The 25000-nt window shown below is 39.6% G+C and overlaps 2 protein-coding genes across 22 annotated transcripts in view; one reads left to right on the forward strand and one right to left on the reverse strand.

Moving 5' to 3' along the window:
- The window catches only part of LOC138003020 (uncharacterized), a 33500-nt gene extending 28134 nt beyond the window's left edge, over positions 1 to 5366 (reverse strand). For 20 of the 21 annotated variants that reach the window (XM_068849090.1, XM_068849074.1, XM_068849044.1 and 17 more), the window contains exon 1: positions 5165 to 5311. In XM_068849090.1, the coding sequence (XP_068705191.1) occupies positions 5165 to 5213 (49 nt within the window). In that variant the 5' untranslated portion in view covers positions 5214 to 5311. Of the gene's footprint in view, positions 1 to 5164 lie in introns of all 21 variants that reach the window. The other variant, XM_068848977.1, reaches the window with a different exon arrangement.
- Positions 5367 to 12743: 7377 nt separating this feature from the next.
- Positions 12744 to 25000, forward strand: part of LOC137971914 (serine-rich adhesin for platelets-like) — a 56709-nt gene continuing 44452 nt past the window's right edge. Inside the window, exon 1 of the mRNA XM_068818656.1 lies at positions 12744 to 12833. Within this exon, the coding sequence (XP_068674757.1) occupies positions 12744 to 12833 (90 nt within the window). The remainder of the gene's footprint in view (positions 12834 to 25000) is intronic.

Below are 25000 nucleotides of genomic sequence, written 5' to 3' on the forward strand. Positions count from 1 at the left end.
GTAATCTTTGCTTGTTGTGGAGATAACTGTGTGTACCCTTATAAATTAACACCATAAACAACAAAAGTGAAAGACGTTGCTCGACAATTGACTGGATAATTAGGCAATTGTCACTTTAAAGAGACCTGAAAAATTGACGTCTTCCCAACAGAATGTCTTCTCATAGCTCAGTTCATAGTTAATAGAGGGGAATGGTTATGAAACCCGATAAATTTCTTTGTTGTAGGTTTTTGTTCTCCTTTTTGGCCTTGACCGTGCACAAAACACAATAATTGTTTACTCCGTACTGAGGAACTAACCAATAGAACCTGTTGGTTACGTAATTCATGCATAGTGTATGAGCGCAAAACAAAAGATTGTGCACGGTCGTGGACTTTCCAACCTAAATCTTTGCATCTTTGTTTGCTCCTTTGATGTTTGCCCAGCTTCCAAACCATTCCCCTCTATTAACTATGCTCAGTTGGTAGGGCATTTCATCGATGTCGTAGAGGTCATGGGTTCGAATCCCTTTGAAGCCGTGGGAATTGTTCTTTAATCGTAGTTACTAAAGCAAAGAATGAAAAACAATTGGCTATAGTGGGTTACAAAACACTACTAAAAAGTGAGTTTACGTGATCGTTAGTATTCAAAAATTTAAGCTGTTATTTTGAGGTGGTATGTCGCAACTTCGTTCCCAGGGTCTTCATTGTCGTTGTTACAGAGAGACCCTGGGAACGAGGTTGGGTATGCCGCTGATCATTTCATACTGTGATAGGCCTGCGCTGTCGATGCGAGTATGAACACTGGCATTATGTCTGCTGCAATTTGTCTCAGTTGAAGTCCTTATTCCCTCATGCCGTCTTTCTTAGCCACCACCAAACGGTAATAATTGAAATAGAAGCAAATAACATCACACAAAAAAAATGAAGAAACAAAACATTATATTTTATTACTTGATTGAAGAAATTTAGTGCTCATGATTATATCTTATTAATTATAGTCTGGATGACATCCATTTATTTGGTCAGAGAGCGAATTTAAACTTTGCTTAGCAAGAAGGTTCTGATTGGTTCAGCGAGTATAGTGAAGAATTTTAATAGTAAGTAATAGTAATAGAACTGAGTGGAGTACAATTCAGGGAGTAAGCGGGTTATTAATTTCAAAATCTCCATTTGAAATTACGAGCACAATTATCCCTGAATTGTACGACACGAAGTCCTATTACTAATTAATCGTAACTATAACAAAAGGCGAGTCTTTGAACACCTTTTTGTGTGAAAAAAATAAAATTATATCCAATCTGTTTTGGAAACAATAAGAAAACAGAACGAAGAACCCTATCTGAGTGCATGTGATTGACTTGCGAATGGCATGGGTGCCCAATTGCTGGTTTTCACTCACGTGATCAACGGCCATGTTTTTCAACGAAAACAAAAGGAAGCGTTTGCATAATAATAGAGTTAAATTCCCCGAGGATTTGGTCGGGGCACCAACATGGCCGCCTTTTCTTTGTTTTGGGCACCAACATGGCGGTCGTGACGTCATGTGAAAACCGAGAATTACATGTATTCAATTTGGAGTTGTTCAAATTGCATACCGCGACAAATAGGCGTGCACAGATCCAATCAGATTCGAGAATTTTTTAATTGTTACGATCACTAATGGTAATAGGACTTCGTGTCGTACGATTTGGTCTGTAATCATACGAGTTTATCACGAGTATGATGACAGACCGAATTGGATGATACGAAGTCCTCTTACCAATTAGTCATAAAAATTACAATTTCCGAGAAAAGAAGAACCAAGTTACGAAAGAAAGGGGAAATTGGCATGAAAAGACTTACGAAGGAAGCGTAAATTGTTTAATGTCGCTCTGAAAGAAAGAAAGAAAGTAAGAAAGAAAGAAAGAAAGAAGGAAAGAAAGAAAGAAAGCCTGTACACTGTTTGTATGATGATTGAAACCAGAGTTTTGATTGGTTGATTTAAACTAAAACTTTGAATGTGATTCGCTTATTGAACTGCCCGATAACAACTTGGCAAGTGAACTGGTAGAAAATAGGAGTTTTTTAAACCAATCACAATCGAGGAAATTGTAATTTTTTATATGATTATTGCAGAAATTTCATCTCATTCTCCCAGATACAATGGGCATTGGATTACGAAATAACGGCTCAAATGCCAAGCAGTGATCAAACCGCAGCACTGAGGTATCTCTTTCAATTTTGGAAGTAATCGTTACTTTGAGAGTGTAAACTTCCTCCAGTAATCAACGTTGTTATATGGCAAGCAATCCTCGGGCTATAAGGAGCACTTACCATGGAAACGGTGCGTTTCAATATCTTAACTCTCTCATGGGAAATTCAAGTTAAGCGAAACACAAAAAGTTTAAAAAGCGGAATTTACTTTTTTCATGAGAACAAAACAATTACAGCAAGCAGGATTTAGTTTTACATGTATTAAGGTCCCCGTACAAAGGTGGGTGATGGAAGACGAAGATTACGAATATTCACCAAGCTCGAAGAACCGGTGCCATACAATAAACAAGTTACCAACCTCACTTGCTCGGAACCGTACCAAGTAATATTGGCCCTCGGTCGTTTTGTACGGACCTATTGTCAAGTCAATATTCCCCAGTGCGTCCCTCGCACTCGGTTAGTGAGAGGTTCTGGAGGTTAATACTAATCGAAGTGGTCCTTCACTCGTTCATGCACAGGTGGCCCACAAACTCTGTGTGGTGTTTTAAATTTAGAGAGCTTGTATGGTGAGTTTTAGGCGATACAAATCAGAAGGCTTAATAAAAGAAATAAGCAACTAATGTTGCACTCACTTGTCATTTTGTGACGATCAGTCATGCACCCGAACGGTCAGTTGGTGACACGTCACCACTCCCTTCATAGTACATATCTTTCGCTCGACCCCTCCCCGGACTTGAGGAGCGTGACGTCTCATCCAAGGAATTTTGTCAAGTTCAGGGAGGGATGGAGGGAGAGAGTTGTGCTAAGGAAGTGGGGACTTGTCACCAGCTGACCGTTCGGGTGCCCGGCTGATCTTCACAAGAATGTTGGAACAGAAGGCGAAATTGAAGTTTTGTGGCAAGTTCTCCTTCGCAGACAGTCTAGCGAGACTATTTTCTTGAATAGATGTTCGATATATAAATCTTCGAGCATGTCGCTGGCCGAGTTTGTGGCGGATTGTAGGATTTTGGCTGCATTTTTTAGGTCAATTTTTCGGTTCGCTTGGCCGATCGACTGGTGAGCGTTTCCTACCTTCTCTCTCTTTTAGGAGATAGATCTTCGGTACGTTGAGGAAATCTCGCGAAATAGAGGACAGAATGGCACCAAATTTGCAAAGAACGATCACAAAGCGACGACAGACAAGTGAGTGCAACATTAGTTGCTTATTTCTTCTATTCAGCCCTCTGATTTGTATCGTCTAAAACTTGCCATACAAGCTCTCTACAAAGTTTGGGCCACCTGTGGTTCATGCCCTCATGACGGCATCAGATCTGAGAGATGTCTTCTTTTTTTAGTTTAAAATCAAATACTACTGATCACTTTAGCTCACTTTTCAGCTTTTTTTTTTGTAACCCAGTGTAAGCCAATTGTAGCTCATTGTAGTTCATTGTAGCTCGTTGTAGTTCATTGAAGCTCATTGTATCTCATTTGTAGCTCATTCCTCGTTTTAGTAACTACGTTGCTTAATTGTCCTGATACGTGCGAGGGTCACTTGTTTCGAAATATACATTATTTCACTGTAAACAAGGGACAGAAGTTCATCATACTTTGTTTTTTGCTTAATTAATATTTCCCGTCTAGAGGAAGTATAACTGGTTAAACCAGTCGTATGAAGGCGACCACAATAGTTTCAACTGAGTTTGAAATCAAGAAATATTGAAATATACGAAGGAATTAAATTATTATGGAATAAGGCTGAGATGGTTTGAAGAATGATAAATATCGAAGAGGATGACATTATTCGACGAAGCCAAAAAGCGTAAAAAAAAAAACGTTTTTACAGTTTAACCTCGAGATCCTGAAATAAAACCCTTTGTCGAGCAGCAATTAGGATTTTTAACGATAGCGTGTGGTATCCACGGAAACTTTTTGGAACATGTTACGTGAGAACAGAAGTTGATCATCTTGAACTCGTAAGTCATCACACTGAAACGCGCTTTATAGACAGTTTGTAATACATTCCTAGACTTTCACGTCAAAGTCGATCGTGCATGAAAAAATACTGTCTGGTGAAGATCACAGTTTACGTTGCATGCTCTTATGCACGCCCCACATGCTCATAGGATAAAATAAATGAAAATGACTATTAATTAACGCAAACACGAAGCCTTTGAAGAACTCAGAAACGCTCGGGATGCATGCTCAAAATAAGTTTCTTATTCAATGAACTGGTATTACTTACGTTAAATGATACCTACTGTTGTATATTTTGGTGATGATTTTAGTTTTTAACACGCTTTTAATAGCGAGAGAATTTGTATAGAAAACTCGTGCCTCTAGACAGTCTAAGGACCCTTTCCATTTGAACGACTTAACTGACCGGCCACATAGGGCTCTTGGGAATGATGTATACTCCTGGTTCCAGAAGAATTAGGGATTATCATGCAATTTAATTAAGTGTTCCTTCAAATTGTTGCATTTTCTTTGCAAGCTGACGGGTCTGGCCGGTCAATTCTGACAAAAGGAAAGCGTTTTTAATCTTGTGATTCACATACTGTTTTATTGTACGGATGGGAGGAGCAATGAATTTCGGTTTTAATTATCAAAGATCTAAAACAATTGTAAACGTTCCTTTTTCTTATTAGTCATACCAGCATTTTCAGAATTTTAAAACGTTCAAACAGATACTTTGGTCATTATGGTCTTCGGCCACACAAGACACACAGGGTTTATTGCGAGACATCAGCTAAAGTATCGAATATCAGCCGTGACCAATTGAATCGGTAGCTTTAAACTAAATCAAATTTATCATAAAAATCATACTGGACTTTGCAGAAATAATTTTTATCATACTCGGCTTTAAGTATTCGAAGACAAGAGTCATTTCAAAACGTTGGAAAAGTATTGTCGAATTGATATCTTCGGCACCTTGATAGAAAAAAACAAAACAAAACAAAACAACTGAGTTAAAGTTGAATCGATCACCTGTTTCAGAGAATAAGATCACCTACCCCGAAAACCAGCCAGAAGCAGAAGAAGAAAAACTGAAAGTGCTTTCATGCTGTAGGAGATGTCTCCTTTCTTGAACGTTTCTTTGATGATGTGACATCATAACGCATTTATCTCACTTTTTGTACCACATTAATTTCCGGTTGATAGTATGTCAAGTACCAATTGATCTTTTTAGTTTCCCATTCCAGGCTACGTGATAATCTCAAGGGAATTTCATAGATTATGCGTACATATGCATGTGCGTAAGACGACATATTTGAAAGAAACTGTTTCCCAGACTAATATCATGTGATCTGAAATGGGAAAACAAAATGCACAAGGTAAAAGGTCAATTAGGAGAAGAAAAACATGTATAGTACTTTATAGAATTACTATCAAAAAATGAAATCTTAACGAACCTTAATCGATTTAGCTGTCTGAGGTAGGGTTTCGTTCTTTTAGGAACGTATCTGACTGTTGAAGCGATGCTAGACGAGATGACTTTTTATGTGCAGACAAAAAGTCAAAAAATTGAACAAATACTGCGTCATCTCTTTGCTGTGCACACATCAGGCTTAGCCAACATGTCACGTACTGTGAAAGCAATGTATGTTTCATATATTCGAACTGTGGAATAGAATGAAACAATAGAATTTAGATAGCGCATCGCAGTTAGATGAGCAACGATCCAAACCTGGATTCTTATAGGGCTTCCAAACAAGCAGTTGCTGAAACATAACAGAGACGAACTTTCCAGCTGTTTAAAAGTCGTGTAGGTCACGTACGCCTTTTGTTCGAATTCGTGCATTTTTATAATTATAACAACTAGTCACTTGTCATCTTGTCTGTAAAAATGTGTAGCAATATTGGGCAAACGGTGGAAAACAGTCTAATTTTAACAGATTCGTATATAAAACTTGATATAGCATCATGTCCATGTTTACCTGGCTGTCGTAGAAAGAAACCAAAAAGAGAAATTGTGATATAACGGTGAGGGGTCGTGAAGGAATACGCTAGGATAAACCCAACATTTCTAAAGGCACTGCCTTTAGATAGTATATTCCTTCACAGTTCAACCAGTCTTCCTCTTTTTGGGTTCGGTTTTGAATCCAGTGGTTTTGTTACGCTGGTTATGCCTTACAAAGTTCCAGGATATGACGTTAACTCCCATTTTTCAACATACAATGAATGTCACGGTCACTCATAACAATGGCAGTCGTGACTCTTCCCACGGAATAATAGGAAGGTATCCGAGTTTTATTAAATCTGGGTAGAATTTTCCGCAAAGCAAACTGGCAAACTGCACAATAGAATCACGATGCGGTGATTGTGCTTCGGAGAAATACATTTAAAACCTCTGTGAAGTTACCTTTTAATTCCTATTTCACGTTTTCGCAACAAAACCTAGGGAGATCAAGGGATAGCTTTGAATCCCAGGCGATCGAGGATTTCACCATTTCCCGACCGTTCGTCGAGATTTTGCCAAGAAATCGAAAAAGGCCTTGGATGTCTGTCGCAGATACTCGCGATATGCACGGGAAAAGTTGCCGCAACAGCAACATGGATTTACACGAGCTTTTTGCTGCGGCGCGTTCCGCAGTATATCTGCAATTGTATCTGTGTTCTTTCTGTTTAGCGGCACAGGCGCGATTGTGTATACTGGGAAACTCCTTTACGATATCCATGAAAGATACATCATTCCCCACTTTCCATGATTCTTCTGTGAGAGATCTGAGGTATCCATGATACTCTACAGAGTGGTCATTTTTCATTTCGGTGAGGTGGGGGCTTATAGTCCAGTCAAATGTGCTCGAAAAATGGGATAACCCTCAACTAATTGCAACAAAAGGTTTTTCAACGGATAACTAAAGAGAAATTATCCCTCTATAACATACTAAAAGTCCCAGAGAATCGAAGTCCGGGAAAGTGCCTAAAATTGCAATTGATTTCGACCCATTGACAACCAAAAATTTCCAACATGGAAACGAGGCTACAGTAAGGTTTTTGACTAAGTCGCCAGAATTTATTACTTTTTGTGGGAATATCAACCCCAAATCATCAGAAATGAAAGACTAGATACCAATTAAAACAACAGGTGTATTAGTTTATTTCAATTCATTCTCGATTGTGTAATTTTGCACAATCCTGCAAATACATATACATAGATAAAAAAAATTGATACTGCATTCTTTGAAAAAAAACTTTTTGTTTTCATTTACTTTAAGAATTACTTTCAAATATAACTTAATGTCAATTCAAATAATAACTGTAACACTTAAGTATTCAAAAATTTACAATTTAGCGAAGGGAAAACCCCTAGTTTATCAAGATTCAATTAGTGCGTGAATTCGTCTATTTGTGTACCGCCACCCAAGAGTGCCTGTTGGTTCGTCTCGCCAGTGTCTGGATTGGATATTGCCGTAAGGCCAGCGTACATTCCTCCTGTTCTATTGGAAAACAATTCTTTTGATTCAGTTGATAGATGCTAGTAGCTTCTAAAGTTATATCAAGGTAAGCTTAAGGCTGATTCAATTTTAAGAGAATCTTTAAACAATCAGTGCTGATCACCTACATATGAGGAATTGCCGTGAAATTAGATTCTGTTTCATGATCAGCCCTTCGAGGCGTGTGAAAGAAATCTCCCCCTAGATATCGCAGAATTCATTCTTTCTAGTTTAATAGAAATCCAATGCTCATATCTAACTACTGCTTCGAAGTAGAAGAATTTCTTTTTGAAAGCCTATTGTGCTGGCACGATCTTTGCTGACGCTGCTCAAATACATTTTGAAGTATGCTAATCAAACTTGCTTCGTAGCATAGTGAGAAAGATAAAATTGTTATAACAATTTAACTATAATTTAACGTTTTTTTCTTTTCATTTCTATATTGCTTAGGTTGTTATTTGGAGTTTTACTCCTTCAATGTGTTTTTATGGATGGAGCGCCTCTAGTTTGCGCTATTTGCGGAGTTGCAGGCTCAGCGCACGAATTTTCCACAATTGGAACAAAGGGAAGTGAAGGTATAAATCGCGCCAGCGGCCTCAGAAATGATTCAATTAGTGTTGCTCCTGGACAGCATATACACCCTAATTGTCGTAGAGATTACTGCCACCCCATCAATGTATCCAAGGATAACAGAAGCCGCGAAAATGCGGGTTCTCAATCTGCAACTATTCAACGCAAAAGAAGTGCAGACCAGACATTCGATTACAAAAGCGATTGTTATTTTTGCGGCAATAAAGTAGATGTTAAATCTGTAGACGTATGTAGAGTGATGACTCTAGAGACTCAAGAAACCGTTTTGAATAAGTGCAACGCAAGGCGTGACACATGGGCAGAGGTAGTAAAAGCAAGAATTTTACACGTACATGATCTCCCTGCCTCTAAAGCAGTCTATCATAAGATATGCAATTCCAATTTTCGTACAGATAAACAGGTTCCTGCGTCTTATGCTACGACCCAGCTTGAAAATAAGAAAGGAAAACGAGGTCGTCCCCAGAATGAGGAGCAAAACAAAGCCTTTTACATGGTCACAGAATATCTGCTGAAACATTCTGATGAGCAAATCACAGTGCAAGATCTGGTAGCTAAGATGAACGAGTACTCAGGGGATTCCGACTGCACAGCTTATAGCCAGACTTACATGAAAGCCTGCCTCCAGAAGCATTTTGGAGAGGAATTGGTTATCACATTCAGTGATGAAAAACCCAATGTTGTAACATTTAGGAAGACTGCTGCGGCGATTCTTAACGAGTTTCACGAGATGGAAAAAGACGCCCTTGATGTCGAAACAGAAAAGATGAATATAATCCGAACAGCTGCTGCGCTGATCAAGAGTGAAATCAATCTGGTTGAGACTACTACTAGTGAAACTTACCCTAAAGTTGAGTCCAACGCCGAACAAAAAGTTGAACTTCCTGCATCCCTCAAAGAATTCTTGCATGGTATTTTAGCTGAAGATGATAACGTTAAACTTGCATCGATAGGACAGACACTTATGCAGGCAGCGCGTCACTGAAGAAGTTTGTGAACTCAGAGCACTTCCGTCAGCAAGCACTGGTATTCGACAACCTGGCATCGACTGTAGATGAAGTGAAAACTGCAGGTGAAAATGCCCTAGTGTGCTTATATGGAGGAAAGCCGGGACAGACACTTGACCAGCTGCGGCACCATCGCTACTTGGAAAAGCTAGCTTGTAAATCCAAGTCAATACAGCTTCAGAGTTTACCACCTACTTCTTCAGCGGTGAAGTACCACAGTCTGCGAGTCTACCCTCAAATAAGAGAATGGAAAGATAGCACAGAGGGCATAAATTACGCAGAATGGGGATGGAGGTCAGCAGCGGAACAACTGACACCAATCATGACAGATCTCGCACCCGCACCACAGTCTCTTCTCCAGATAATGAGATGTAATTGTTCACAAGACTGCAGCACCCGCCGTTGCTCCTGTCGCAAAAATGATCTACGGTGTAATCCTGCTTGTGGTCAGTGCAAAGGGTCTGCTTGTACCAACGCACCCGAGCAAATTGCTGACGATGGAGATTCTGATTCCGACTCTGGTTGAACAAATTAGCTCTGAAAGGCGGTTAAAGCGGAGTACAAAGTAAGATACCCCTCACCTGCTTTGTTATCGGGTGGCAGTCATCGGTCTGTATAAGATTTGAAATTATAGACTTTTGTTAGGAGCCCATGGGACCAATGTCAAACGTTCCATTGAAGGGACTTTCTTTTCTGCACCAACAAAGCAGAATGTTTAGATTAACAGATATTGTGACCTCTATAACTGTTTAGAAACTGAAGATTGATTGCGGGATCGACTTTAGAGGAAAAGGCTTTCTAGTCGTACCATGCAATGTAGCTGGATTATGATCTGGTCTAAATTGATAAATAGAGCGTAAACAACGTGACAATTCTTATCCAGTTGTACGAATAGCACGATTTTAACTTAAACAACAATCCGGCGGCTTACCCGGCCCAAAATTGTTACTGTATTGAGACAATAAAATAGTAGCCGTTATATAAATTGGGTACCCTGTGGTTTTTCATATAAGCTTTGTATGGGAATTTTCTTTTCCGTTTTTCGGGGCCTTCCCGAACTCCGATTCTTTGGGACTTTTGATATGTTGTTAAGGACATCCGAATGAACCATAATCCATTGAAAAACCTTTTGTTGCAATTTGTTGAGGGTCTGACCCCAATTTGACTGGACTATTATAGGATTGGATCGAACTAAAGCCCAGTTTTTATATGTCGGGAAAATCCAAGACGATCGGGGATTTCGCAGTTTCCCGACCGTCCCAGATTTTGCCGACTGATGAAAACCATACATTGTAGACATCCCCGATAATGTGGGGTGGTCGGGGACAAATCGGGAAAATAGGAAGCGTTTTTTTTTCCCCGACGTGTCCCAAATTTTTGCGATCGTCGACGATCATTCCCGACACATGAAAACTTAAATTTGTACTTTCGGGGACGTCGGCAATGGTTTTAGCTCGTTATCAATCTCCTGAATTGCATGTGTCAATTTTTGGCGCACTTTCCATTTTCCGCCAAAGTAGCTATCCGATATTTCGGCAAAATTTGGGGTCGTGTCGTATCTCATTGAACGGGCTTTTCAGCTCATCTTTTGCCTGCGAATATCCATTGCTGAGAAACAGCGATGAATATTAAAATATTCAAAATCCTTCGAGGATTGCTTACAACGAATTTGGACACGGCTGGTCAACCGTTCACTTGAGCCTCGATACAGTGAGAGCAAATGAGGCTTCAAACGGTCACCATTTCTTCAGAATCCGATCTAGATCCGGAATTAAACTATGCAGAAACAAAGCGATGGCCGTTGGGGCTTCAGCAAGCGGATAAATTATAATCGGGAGTTTGTTGATCGCAAGTGTGCAAAGTGCGCTGAAGAACGCTACTTAAACAAGACGCCCAATAGCGTTTTACGTGGGATTCTTTTATTTCGAGCTGGTGTGTTTATCGCACAAAAAGGTAATTGCATTGAAATAAACGCCACCAAAGAGTCAAAGATTGGTAATTTCATTAAAGTTGCTCGCAGAAATCGTTTGGCCGACGGTGAAATATCTGATTCCTTTCTAACTAAACGACTTAAGTGTTCACTGCAAGGTGTAGTAACCCTAAACCCCCGATCTTCAGGGTTTACGGAAGAGTAACACGATACTCTTCGGGATTTGAAGCGTGCGCATGGATTTTACAGATCGTTTGTCCAAATTTCCTTAGAAACAGCTGAAAATGCAAATTAATGTGAAAGCTAACATCATTATCATTGCAGTAAGAAGACAAACATCTTGGGCTTATTTTTGGTTGTAAAGTGCTCTGGGGAAAAAGCCAATTTAGACAGAGAGGGGATTTGCCTGGCTGGCTGTCCATAGGAACACCTGCTTGTGTTTCAGTTGAAGATTCGAAGAAGAAGAAGAAGAAGAAGAAGAAGAAGAAGAAGAAGAAGAAGAAGAAGAAGAAGAAGAAGAAGAAGAAGAAGAAGAGGAAGAAGAAGAAGAAGAAGAAGAAGAAGAAGAAGAAGAGTTTCACGTGACGTCACAGCGGCCATGTTGGTGTAGAAGAACAATAGACGTTCTCTCCTTTGGGAACCAAACTCTATTTTTATGCATATTCCATGCATACATTTTGTATTGTTTTGTACACCAATATGGCCGCTAAGTCACGTGAGTGAAAACCATCTATAGGGGCGAACCATTATCATATTACTGAATTAACAGAAACTGTTCTAATTAAAAGTAAAGATAAAAAGTGAACGATTTTCTGTTTAATGCTCACGTTGTCGTCAAAACCAAGAATTTGGTGATTTCACTTTGTTGTTTTGTGGACTTCGGCAGAAAATGCACCGGCATGCGTGCTGCACGTGCAGCACTCTTATTTTCTTTTATTTACCAATGATATTCTTGCTTTGTGGAGTTGTCGTTGCCGCAGCCGTCGTCGTTGCTCCCTATAGACCTCTCTGCAATCTCGGTCATAAAGAGTTGTAACACTTCGCTTGAACAGCAAGTGAAACGCATCAAAGCTGTTAAGAACGTACCCCTCCTCCTCCTCCCTCCCATCAATGTTGCATGTACCGGTTGGTTTTTGCACTCCAACCCATAAACATCAACATTGAAGGGCGACAGGGCGCAAAGTGCCGTCTGTGTTACAACATTTGTGACCGAGACTGTAGCTTGAACGTTTTGTTTTCTCATTTAAGACCACGTGATGTTACTACTCTAGGGAACAGTTTCTTTCAAATAAGGCTGTGTTTTCACGAGCGGTTTTTCGGGTCGCTTAGCGAGTGGCAATCAAAAATTTTTTTCCCAACTCCCTTAAAGTTAAGCGAGTCGACAAATTTCAATAGAGTTCTCATTAAATTTAAGCCCCCAAACCAGGTAGCTTAAGCGAGTTGGCAATTTCAAATCGGAAATACAACAGGCGTGCTATTTTTATTATTTTTATTATTGCATTGGCTGCTCGAGCTCTCTCTTCATTTAATCTTACCCGTGAAAGCAAGTATCATTTTAAAGTCGCTTAACGAAGTCTGCAAACAAACCACTTTCAGGAATGTTAAGCGAGATAATCGCTGCCGTGAAAACATGGCCACAGGGAGTTTAAGCAAAGACGACGGCTACGGCAACGGCAACGGCAACGGCAACGCACAATCAAGAATATCATTGGTTAAAAAGGTAAAAATACTCGTGCTGCACGTGCATTTCTCTACCGTACTCCACAAAACCACAACGTGAAATTACCAAAGTTTAAGTTTTGATGACAAAGTTAGCATGTAACAATGAACCATTCGTTTTCTATTTTAACATTAGAACCGTTCGTACCCATCCAGTTGCAGGATAGTTTGCCTGTATTGTACAAGGTGAACAAGAAGGAATAATCGCCAAATACTTGCGATAGGGGTAAGTTATATTTTGGAATAACGTTTTCGTTGCCCGTCGCCGTTGTTCTTGCTTAAACTCCCAAATGTCGTCGTATGCACGTGTACATATGTACGCATAACTTATGAAAATAAATAAATAAATAAATAAATAGGAAATTTATTGCCCAGAGGAAATAAATGGATTTATGCTGAGTGTGACGTACTTTGTTAGTTATTTCCCATGTTGCAGTTTGGGCATTTCTGTCATCCGGGATTTTCTGGTGATCATTCACCATTTGTGCAAGCTAGGTGGAGGCTGATTCAACAGAGTCAAATCAATAATTCCCTCCCCACCCTCCTTACTTTCTTGTGGATGGCGTGTGTCCCCTCACCTTTGCTAGGATCATGTTTCCTATATTTGGGTATTTCCTAGGTTACCATGCTGATTTTCAATAAACGGCTTAGCCCATCAGGCTTGGCCAAAATATCCCAAACAAATGCGGTATTATAATTTGTGTCCCAGCACACGGAGCTCTCCCAGAGCAATGCCTTGTTAACAATATCAGTCAGACTGTACGGAGCATGAAGCATAAAAATAAATAAATTAATTAAGAACTTATGAAAAACAAAAGGAAAATTCCCTTTGTCAGAAATGGGAAAAAAACACACAAGCTGAAGAGGTCTATTGAAAAACCTAAAACGGGATATTCTAGTCAGTCACCCATCCAGGAACTAACCCCGGCCAGCAGGGCTCAATTTTGTGATTAACGACGAAAAGAAAATAATATTCGGCTAATTTCTACGTTATCTTCCTTTGGCAGCCCAAACAATAAATTCAGTGAAGAAAACCTATAATTTCGTTTTGCAAAAAAACCGTGGCTGATTCAAATATGTACGGTGTAAACAAAATCTTACTAAAGTTTTAGTCATAGGAAAAGTCCGGGTTTTTTATTGTACCACAACTGTCACACCGTTTACGCATATTTACCAGGGCCGAGGCTGAAAATTTGCAAAGGTTATAAAACTTTTGACGAGAGGAAATTTCAAACAGACATGAATTGATGTAACAGCATGCAATTTGAGTGGATTGCAATTCTGTGTCTTTTGCCTGTTTGTCCCAAAGGTTAGTTATCGTCTTCTTCTTTAGTTATCAGTCCGGCCATTTCGCATTCCTTCGTTGTTGCACATCTCTCGCTCGTAAGTTACCCAAAAGTAGAGCTGATTTCAATTTAAAGATCAAGGCTATGCCAATCTTTGGCAGTTTTAACATTGCGATATCACAATTTAAAGAACATAGAACCTTCAGTTAACTGATCTTCGAAGTTGTTGAAAATTTCATGCATGGGACGGAAGTTCCGCGGTAAGTCTTCATCATTCGACTCGAAATCCTTGCTTACGAGGAGACTCGCATTCCCCCGGTATTGCTTGATTAACAAACGGGGCAAAGTCTACTAAAATGTATGTCTCAATGTATGTCTTGTTTTGAGATCGTATCTCACACGCTACGAAAGTTCAACTGATCCAAGATGACCAGCATATTAAAGCGACTTCAACTGGCCCTGAATATAGTTTAGTGCCATGACTAAGGTTCGTTTATAACTGAAATCTGATGCGCAGATCTTTACACTGTTTTGCTTTCTCTTAGTAAGAAGAGAAAAAATGCTTCATGACTTGAAAAAATTTATTTGAGTTTTTATCATATCATTGGCCCTCAAGATGAGCAGCCTTCCTTGTCCTATACATGTCACGCGGCATTTTAAAGGAAAACCATGCAGTCGGCCTTGATTAATTCTCAGCTATGCCAGCTAAAGGCACCTATTAATCAACAGCTCTAAAAGGATTCAAAGGGCCGCCACTTTTTCTCAAAGTGCGATAACATTCTTTATTCCCAATCGCGGAACTTTTCGTCTCAATTTGTTGCAAACAGCGTCATAACTGTGCAAAGAACTGCCAGGAACAGTCATTTTTCGTGATTTGATTTTCACACACGTGAAAGGAGAACTTATTATTAATTTGGCTTAATATTTTAAGACAGTTTTCATGCTTCCATTACACTATTTAAAATTCCGAGTACTTCGCAAGACACCACTTACTACCAATATTGCAACATATGAGAAAGACCAGCTCTACAGTATTGGTCAAAGGTTATGTTCTTGGAAAACACAGACTGTGCTAACAAGCGAGAATTTCGAATTCGAGAGTTTCGCGATAATTTCGGCTTGTTATCAAATGTACCGGAATAATGGGATAAAGTTTTTTTTTTAGGGAAGCTTTTCTGACGTTTTAGGTGCGCTGTTTCGAAACCCCTTCACAATGAGGTAATTTTAAGTGTTCACACCATCTGGGGAGAAAATAAAATTTCCATATAAATATTGCAACAGAACGAGTCATTTAGCGCTTGCTCATCAGCAATCTATAACACCTTTGACTCAGACACGTTGTACGTTTTCAGACAGCTACATGAGTAAAAACCGTTGAGTAGGCATTTTTGGTATATTCTGGCGTGCAATTTACACATTTAAGCTCAGTCTGTAGAATTTGTCGCTTCTCTTCGACTAATTTGTTTGCTGTCGATTCGACTAATTTGCTTGTTGTTGGTCGAGGCCGGTCAATATTGACAACTTTTATTGTTCGGTGTTGCCTCTCATTTGTATAGCTACGGTTTCACTGTTGACTTTGACAAAGTCGATTAAGTCATCTATATTGAAAATGCAAGTATATTTCGTGTCATTCAAGTACAAATATTCGTGTTCGATGAAGGAGAACGCGGATCTTATTTCTTTCGAGTTGGTTAACTTGTGTCCATTGCGCTTGGTAGTTCCTGTGCACGATAATGGCCTTCCCGTTTTAATTTTTCAAGGGCGGTAGTCGAACGTGGTCGAGATTTATCGAGGGAAGTCGAAACTTAAAGATCAGTTTTACATCGCTTTCACCTCTTACTTAGACCGCTTCACTTTTGTAACCTATAAATCACACACTCTGCATAAGAAAAAAGGATTTCAAGCGCATTTACACTACAGGAATATTTGGGTATGTACTTATTGAAAACGAATGTGCTACTGATTACTATTGCAGTACACTGCGCCTTTCATGCACCACCAATAACACCTGCTTAATCCAAAACAAAGGAGGAGTCGAACCAGTAGAATACGAATCTGACATTTCCTGTCTTCGAAAATTTATTCCACGATAAGTTGAAAATGGTCTGATAGACAACACTTTTAAACACACAGAATTTATATCATGTTCCACCCTTGCTTTTCACTCGCGAAGTAAATTTTGAAATCACTCCTTAATCTCTGCCGATTACTTCTAGTTCACAAGCAGCTGCCCCCGCTTTTCAGGAAGTTATACATTGGACATAAATAGTCAACACTGTTTGTGCTGTTCTATATCTATGTGTATCAGTAAGTTTATAGTTGTGTCCACTGTATAAATGGTCGTAACGTCATTCAACATAAACACAGCGGATCTTAACACTGAAAAATAGCATGTTTCCGTCTGGCTTTTTGGAATGAGGCTCTCTGGACTCCATGCATTGTCATCACCAGAGCCTTGGATCTTATGTCTGCGCATGACCCTTGGCTCTGGGAAACTCTATGTAGGAGAAAATGCACTGTAGGGTTCTTGTAGCCGAAAATTGGCTATTTGAACCTTACGGCGCCTGGCCACTCCTCGTGTTAACATGAATGCACAAATCAGAGAAGCTTTTCATTGTTCTTCACGAAAACCAAGGAGAGGACACTTTGTATGAAAAGAGAAGGGCTCTGAGGTAGAGATTGAACTCCATGTTGCTGATCTTCTTCTAACGAGTCAATAGAGGTTTTGCATGGCAAGAACAATAGATTCTTTTTCCTATGGGAACAAATGTTCTTTTTAATGCAAAACATTTTCATTGTTCCTGTCATGCAACATGGCTGCCGTGCAAAACCTCTTTATTTTATTCAGCACTGCTGGATGACCTCTTGAGTTAAAAAAATTAATCACTGTGATGCGAAATACTCATCTTTGAATGATAAAATCTCAGGCCGAGGTGTTTGAAGAAACCACGTGATGTCATACTATTGATTTGCGCATGCTTGAAAACTACCCCGCCCTGGGACAATCTCGTACCCAGAGTCCTCGGACTTCTTGGTCAGCGGGTGAGCGCCCGGAGAGACTCTGGGTAATCGACTTGAACTATATTTTTGATTGGCCGCTTGCGTAACAATGGCAGTCAGACAGGAAGTCAGTAAGTAATTCGGAAGGCCCAGAATTTGGAGGGAGATTCAAAATCTAAGGCCCCGTTTATATGGAGAAAAGTTGTCCCGGGTAGAAGGGTCACCCTCCTAGCCGAGTCAACTTTACCGAGCGTATATATGAGAAAAGTTGTCCCGATTGACCGAGTCAAAGAAAACCCTACTAAATTATTCATTGGCCCTGCTTAATAATTCATGACTTTAATATCCCTCTTTCCGCTGGATTTCTATGTTTTAAATCACTCACACGGTCACTGTTGACTTAGATTTAACTTCTTTGATAGCAATTAAGCCACAATGTTCGTTTTAAAGATAAAACACGGACTTCAATTTCCGATAAGTGGAGTTGTGTCCCGGCTGACCGAGCCAAAGTGTTTATATGAAGAAAAGTTGGCCTGGCCAGGAGGGGGACCCTACCTTCGAAAAAGGGTGACTCATCTAGGCGGGTCATCCTTCTAGCCGAGCCAACTTTTGTTTTCTGATATAAACGGTTCGCTGCGTTTTGTAAGAAAATGTATGAAAAGTTGGCTCGCCCAGGGTAAGTCGGCTAGGAGGGTGACCCTTCTACCCGGGACAACGTTTTTCCATATAGACGGGGCCTAAAACTAGTTTCAGTGCTGTTTGTTTTTTTCTACCTCAGAAATATGTAAATCACAAAAATAAAAAACCACGAAGTTTGAATTATGTCTTATACCGTGTGGGAATTTTCCCACGCTGCTAAAAAGTGATTACTGTTGCTGTTGCAAAAGTACCGTGGAAAAACATTATATCAGTCTCTTTGAGGAGAAATCCGTGGAATAAGGTCTTGTCGAAGCCATTCAGAATTACGGAAACATCAAATTGTAGTAGAAGAGGGGATTTGTGTCGTTTCCACAAAAAAAATGTCGATCGTGTTGCTTGCACGATGGCATTTTGAACGATGGAATGTACGCTGAAACACTAAAAATACACTTACCGAAAGCGTCAGAGGTTTCATCTTCACTTGCTCTTACAGCAAACCAATGATCATTTCTCCAGTTTCTTTGTGTGTAAGGCTAAAATTCTTGTTCCTCGAACACTTTCAACCCGCCATTTGTACTGTTTACGGTTTTCTCTTTCTGTTTCCGGTTAAACTCAAGCATACGTAATAAGACCGGAACCAGGAACCCACGTTTTCTGGGAAAATGGAGTTGATTATCCCAGAGTCTCTCCGGGCGCTCACCCGCTGACCAAGAAGCCCGAGGACTCTGGGTACGAGATTGGCCCTGGGACTGCTATTTTGCCTCCTTCCGAAGCTGCACAAAACCCGATTTTGCCTTATTTTGTAAAATCCAGAATGCAACCAATATTTTGTATTTCATCGTATCTCAGTTGTACCTCGGGTGTACATGGATACAGATAGGTAAAACACAATCCGTTTTCGGAATGGAACAGACAGGAAAAAAACGGATGAACACACTGCAGTTTACTAGGTTGGCGTACAATACGTGTTCTTAATTTGGGATTGAGTCGAGGTAAGCCTACCGAACAATTGTATTCATCCTATTTCAAATGCGAAATTTGCGCACTCTCTCGACTACTCACAACACCACTTAAAAGCAGGTCTCTGCCGGAGAAAGTCAAGCAAAGTTGGAAACGGAAATCTTAAACTCTCCCTTTATTTTTTGTGTGGAGATATGTTACCTGGGAGGATGAACAAAAACAACCATATTTGGGTCAGCTGAGTTACCGTTGCCATGGTAACCGCCATTAATCATGACAGCCACAAGCCCATGTTTTGACCCTCAAAATGGGTAACATATGTGTTTCTACCTCTCGCATAGGTGGGAGCCAGTTGAATGAAATTGCACCAGAGAGGAGACCTAAAGGATGTTTCAAAACTGCCTTGACTTTTGTGAACAAGGAAAAAATGTTGGCTCTGCTATGTTAGGTGTCGGTCATTTCGGAAAACGACAAAAACGAGCGCATCTTTTTTCGCACTTTCTCCCGAAGTATTCTTTTATGCGTAACTGAATTTGCAACAGAGATTATGCGGTTACTATAGTTCTTAAATATTAGAAAACTAACTTGGGGAAAGTCATATTTTGACAACACGTGATAAACGAATTTGATGGTAATTGTAAAAAATTCCAAATTAAGTCATTTTTACACTTCATTTTTTCGCTCTCAAAATGTTCTAAAGCAAGCCGTCAAACTCTCAAAGTATTTTTTATTATCTTGTCCTTAAGCTGAATATGACTGTTGAGGTTTTAAATTGGCGACTATGCTGACATAGAACTTATAAACATATCGCGTTATTCCTGGCAAGTTTTAACACTTTAGCTGTGGCGTCTTCGCTCCCTTTTTCATGACCAAAGCAATGGATTTTCCCTTGCTTCCAAGTCAAATTAACATTCTCTTCGATCCAACGTCAACTCAAGAAAAGTAAAACCATAGATAATTATGAATTTGTCCGCATCCAGTTGACTTAACAGAACACTATTGACAAGAATGAAAGCTCGAGACAGTCCCTTGCGAAATGAAGTTTATCCAGCGAGTTACATGAATGTACTACGTTCACCATGCCAAGTAAACGTATGCCTATGACCATCCCGAATAAATTATTTGGCTAAAATCGAGAGGCGATTTGTAATATGTCGTTGAAAAGCCGTGAAAATTCTTCGCGAGACGGAAGTGAATGGGGACAGACTGCTGACCGGATGTTTACAGCTCTATCTCCAACCCACTAACGCCGATATAAAATTAAATCGTTTGAAATAGAATAGCAGACATGAATGCACACCATGCACAGATTATTATTCTTATTATTATTATTATTATTATTATTATTATTATTATTATTATTATTATTATTATTATTAAATCACTTTTTGCCCAAAGGGGAGGGTTGTGTTTCCAAATGTGCTGTCGGAAGTAGGAATGTCAAAGTTGAAAAATCTGATTTGCATAAAATGCTTATCATAGCTCAGCTCGGTTGACATTATCAAAATAGAAAGTTGTTGGTTTCCAAACTTGAAAGGGGAGGTTCGGGAATGCAGGGGAAGCGTTGTAAAACTAAGTGAATGTGACAGGGATATCACAAATCACTTGCAAACCGATGGACAATGCAAGAGCCGGACAGAAATCCGTGATTCTTTGCTGTACTGGTAAATAAATGAAACAATTCGCGTGCCAAGTGTCAAATTCTCTTGTGAATAACAATTGCACTGTTGTTGTTGTTGTTGCGGTAAGGAACAGTAATTATTTCATATGCTATTGTTGAATTCTCCTTCCATCCTCAGGCAGGAAATCCATGCTTCCGGTTGAGTTCGGTCTACGCGTCCGCGTGACAAACATCACGGCTTTTCGACCAACGCTTTAAACCGTTCAATTTTAGCCCAACGCTTTGATCTTGGTGGTCAGAGGCTTGTATTGTCTTAGTGAATTGATCGTGATGGATTCATTTTATTTTCTCGTTGGACCACAAAGATGGATTTCAGTGCACCACAATGTCACGCTTGTTATATTCGTGATGTGTGTGCGGCTTGAATGCACCATTATCTGGATCTGTTGTTTAACATATCTGTAACGTCCCACAGCCGTTGTTTTCGATGGGAGAGGACCGATGTTCAGAGCCTGTGCTAAATTTGGTCGAGAAAATGGAACGAACGAAGGGGAAACGGAAGCGATTAAAAATGTACAAATTACAAAAACTTGCAAGGTAGGCATTTCCTTTAATTGAATATTATCAAACTAAACTGATCTAAAGCTTCATAAATCGATGGCACTTTACAGATGGGATAATGAAAATATTGTCGGAGCTTAAACAATATCTCTAAACCATTTTGGAGCGAAACAATTTAAGTCTGAACTTGGTCAAATTTCAAATATTTCTAATTTTCATCAAATTTGTTTATCACCTGTGTCCAAACTATAATTTTCCCCAAACTAGTTTTCCAATATTTTGGGACTATAATAACTGTATTAGCTCTCCTGCAAACGTGGTGACCGGGAAAAGAACACTTTGCTAGAAAATGGGAAAAAACGTTGTGCTCGTTTTTGCGGTTTTCAAAATGGCCGACAGGTAACATTATAGAGCAAGTATTTTCTCCTTGTTCCTAGAAGTCAAAATACTTTCACAGCATCCTTTAGTAATTAGAAGCATAGCCCTACTGTCTGGTGGAATCTCATTAGAATTGGCTCACATCTATCCGAGAAGTGGACACATATATATTAACTATTTGATAGTAAAATACCTGTTTCTAAAAAAAATGTATCATCTGTCCTTCACGCCTTGCATACGGAACCCGCGCCCGCAGTGCGCGCGGCAGTCAAAACTGTGCTATCCTGTCAATCATTTGCCCTTTCACCGGAAACAGAGCATTTCGGTTGTGCGTGTCGATCTACCGCCGTCGAAAGGAAGCGATTAAAGTCTTTATTCGCGAAGTTAACTCAAATAAATACATTATCAATACGGTTTTGCCGTCTTCTTACACTTGACTCGAAAATACCAGCCTGAATTCGTCTTAGATTAGTTAGAAAAAGCACAAATAAAAGCCAAAGCACAACAGCTTACGTTCGAATTCTGCTCGTCGACAACCCAAGTTTGTTGACAAAAAAATTGCCACAAAATGTTTTAAATGGTTTTCTGGCTCTCTATTAATAGCGCTCACGTGCATTTTAAATGGAGTACCGGGAAAGAAAAATTGTCAAGCTGATATTTGTTTCGTATAAACATACCTTTTTAAGTAGCGAAAATTTGTATAAGCACTACAAAACTTTTACTAACCATTGCCCGAAGGAACACCTTTGAGAAGCTGCAAGGAAGCCGCTGATGTATTTTGCACAAAAACCTCGGCCCCTAACACCGAAAAGCCAGACTTGGAAAGTTTTTCAGCGGAAGGCTCATTAAAGAAGAATTTCTAGAGCTTGCCCTCCCGCAGGTCGCCAGAAAGGTGCAAACAAGCTGATTCATGTCTGAAAAGAGTAAGGTCTAGAAGGTGCAGTCAAATTTTGTTTCTTGTATTGAGCAAACATTTATTCAAAACTTTTCCCTCACTCCCAAATAAGAACTTGCTGTGTCTTGCAATTCTACAGTGAATTACTATTAGGCCAATACGAGAATCAACATCAAAGAGGCACTCCCAGGGGTTTGAGGGAAGAAGAGAACATGGCTTATTTGAACTGGGGAACAGAGGAACAATATCAAAATATTTTAGGGAACAAGGGAAGAAAACCAATATTTCAATTTTAGGGATCAAAAGGCTGGGAACAAGTTTCAAAGTAATTTGGGGAACAAGGAAACACAAGAAAATATCTAAAGGGAACAAGGACTCCTCTCCCCAGGAGGCCCTCATGAAATGTTCTGCCTCTATCCAACAGCTCAAACAAGCTATTCCAACAATATTTGAATGACCAACAGGAAAAGAAGACTCTCTAAGATAAACAAATTATTTATAATAATTATCACTTTAGCATGCAAAACAATGCTCAGATGCTTATGAGCACCCTCATGCCCATGTTTGTAAAAAAGCACCATGAAGTATTCCTTGCGGCTGGTTTAGGCATTGTTTCATCTTTCAACATCGGGCAAAACCAAATCAACTCCATTCTCAGAGGGCACTGGGGAAAGAGGCTAGAAGAAAAAACTTGGATTAATCCAATTCTTCCAAGGTAATCTTTACAGAATAAGATAAGATTGTTGAAGGAACACTTTTGAGTGCCAACCTTAAGCCTTTTAAAACAAGCGCAAACAATACTAATAGTCTTTAAATTCACAAAATGTCAAACAGCACATTTTATTCTCATATTCAATTAGCTTAGGCCGCAATATTCCTTAAAACTATGCAGAACTATTTATCATAAAATGTGGAACATTTCCTGCCTATCTAAATATGCTGCAAAAGGGCTCCAAAAAGCAACCAGTTAAGTTTTTAGATAAAGATACACAATACCTAAAAAATAAATTATTTGATGTGATTAAGACATTGAATGACCAAGCAATAAATAAATGGCAGCAATGTATGTTAGGTTCACAAAAAGGGAAAAAAATATTCCTCAACTGATGTTTCAATATGCATATTTTAAATTAACTTTCTATCAACAACTCAAGAGACTGACTTTTCACTGGCATTGATTTACATTTCCATGATAAGTTTTAAAGTGAATCTGGCAACCACAGTGCCCTATGAAATTGGAAATAACTTAAACAAACTCTTTAAACTAACATTTTACAAGGGACACCATTGTTAATGCCCTGCGAAGAACAAAGATTAAATTGAAAAAAGAGTTGGTCTGGAGTTTATCCACAATGGACAGTTAGTGGCTGCATTCACCAATGTAGAGAACAAACACATCAAGTTTCTTCTCAAGCAACCAGGTGTTCAAGGAGCTATTCAATTTCCAAAGAACTATGGTAGTGTGCAACAGTACCTGGGTGAATTTGCGTACGTGGCCTGAAACTGAAACTTGTGGAGCCAAACAACTTGTTGAGCTTAGTACTTAAACTGGGTAGATAATTATGTCTACAAATATTGTCTATTCAACCAACAGTTTCTCCTAATTTTGTGTACCATTCACTTGTTGGTTTCTTAATTAAAAATATCGCTAATGCAATTAAGGATTCAAGTCCTTTCAAATCATCAAAGTTACTTTGCGCCACCAGGAACAAACGAAAAAATACAAGCAATGAAGACAAACTGCTCAAAAATGCACGAATCCCTTTGAAACAGCAAAACGGGCCGGGGATCCTGAAGTCACTAAAAAGTGCTGCATGCTACGTGGATGTTTGCAGAACGATCGCAAGTTGTAATCACTGAAAGAAAACTCCACTCCAGATCTGATAGATGATAGTCGTGCAAGACTCGCCAAGCACGTGGAACACCCAACAGGATTGTTTGTTGTTTGGCACAGCAGATGAACGAAAAATTGTTCCCCTCACTATTAAGTTCCAACCCGATAAGACCAATCTTGCCCAAATACAACAACAATTTGGGCAGCAGGCAAGCTCATCACAAGCCATCGAAGTTGGCATAAAGCAGCATAGCGCTTCACCTGAAGTTCGATCATGATGGACACAAACAAGAGCTGAAGAAACTTCATATGGTCAGACGGCCAAATGCGATTGACCCAACACTCATTAGAGCGGCTCAGTTATCGGACATCAAAGTGCTGAACAAACCAAGGGATTTCGTCGTAAAAATGTTCACTCAGCAACGTCTTCTTCCTCCACAGAATAAAGTTCAAAGGCGATCCTGGTTTTTAATCACATGCTAGACCAATTCATAAACTGGATAAAGTGGATTGGCAAATTGATTGCCAGAACAATGCGTCATTTCTGTCCCGCTGAGTTCAAAGAAGCGACGGTCAAGAGAGTCACAAGAGAAGGCTGAGAGAATGTCCACCGATCTAACCAATCCGAATGTAAACAATTGGCGTGACGTCGAATAGCACAAGGATAGCACAGTTTTTCCCGCTCGCTGAATTCTGATTGGTCAGTTTAAATTTCAGTAGCTCTCGCCGTATGCAAGGCGGCGCTTGTGAAAGATAGTAAGCAGCACAGAAAGGCAGCCAAATGTCCTTTATTCCATTGTATAAACGAAATGACAAGTGACAAGCGATGACACGTTAAATTCTCAGGCTTTGTATCGTGTTGAAAACAATTTCTTTGATTGAAAAACTGCCGTTCCGTCCGTATTTGCTCTGTTCTAAACCGGTCAAACCGGGACACTAAAGTGCATTACCGTCTCATATTTTGCGCGTTCTCTTGACCAAATATGGTAAAACG

Source organism: Montipora foliosa, chromosome 1, assembly GCF_036669935.1.
Source record: "Montipora foliosa isolate CH-2021 chromosome 1, ASM3666993v2, whole genome shotgun sequence".
NCBI lineage: Eukaryota > Metazoa > Cnidaria > Anthozoa > Scleractinia > Acroporidae > Montipora > Montipora foliosa.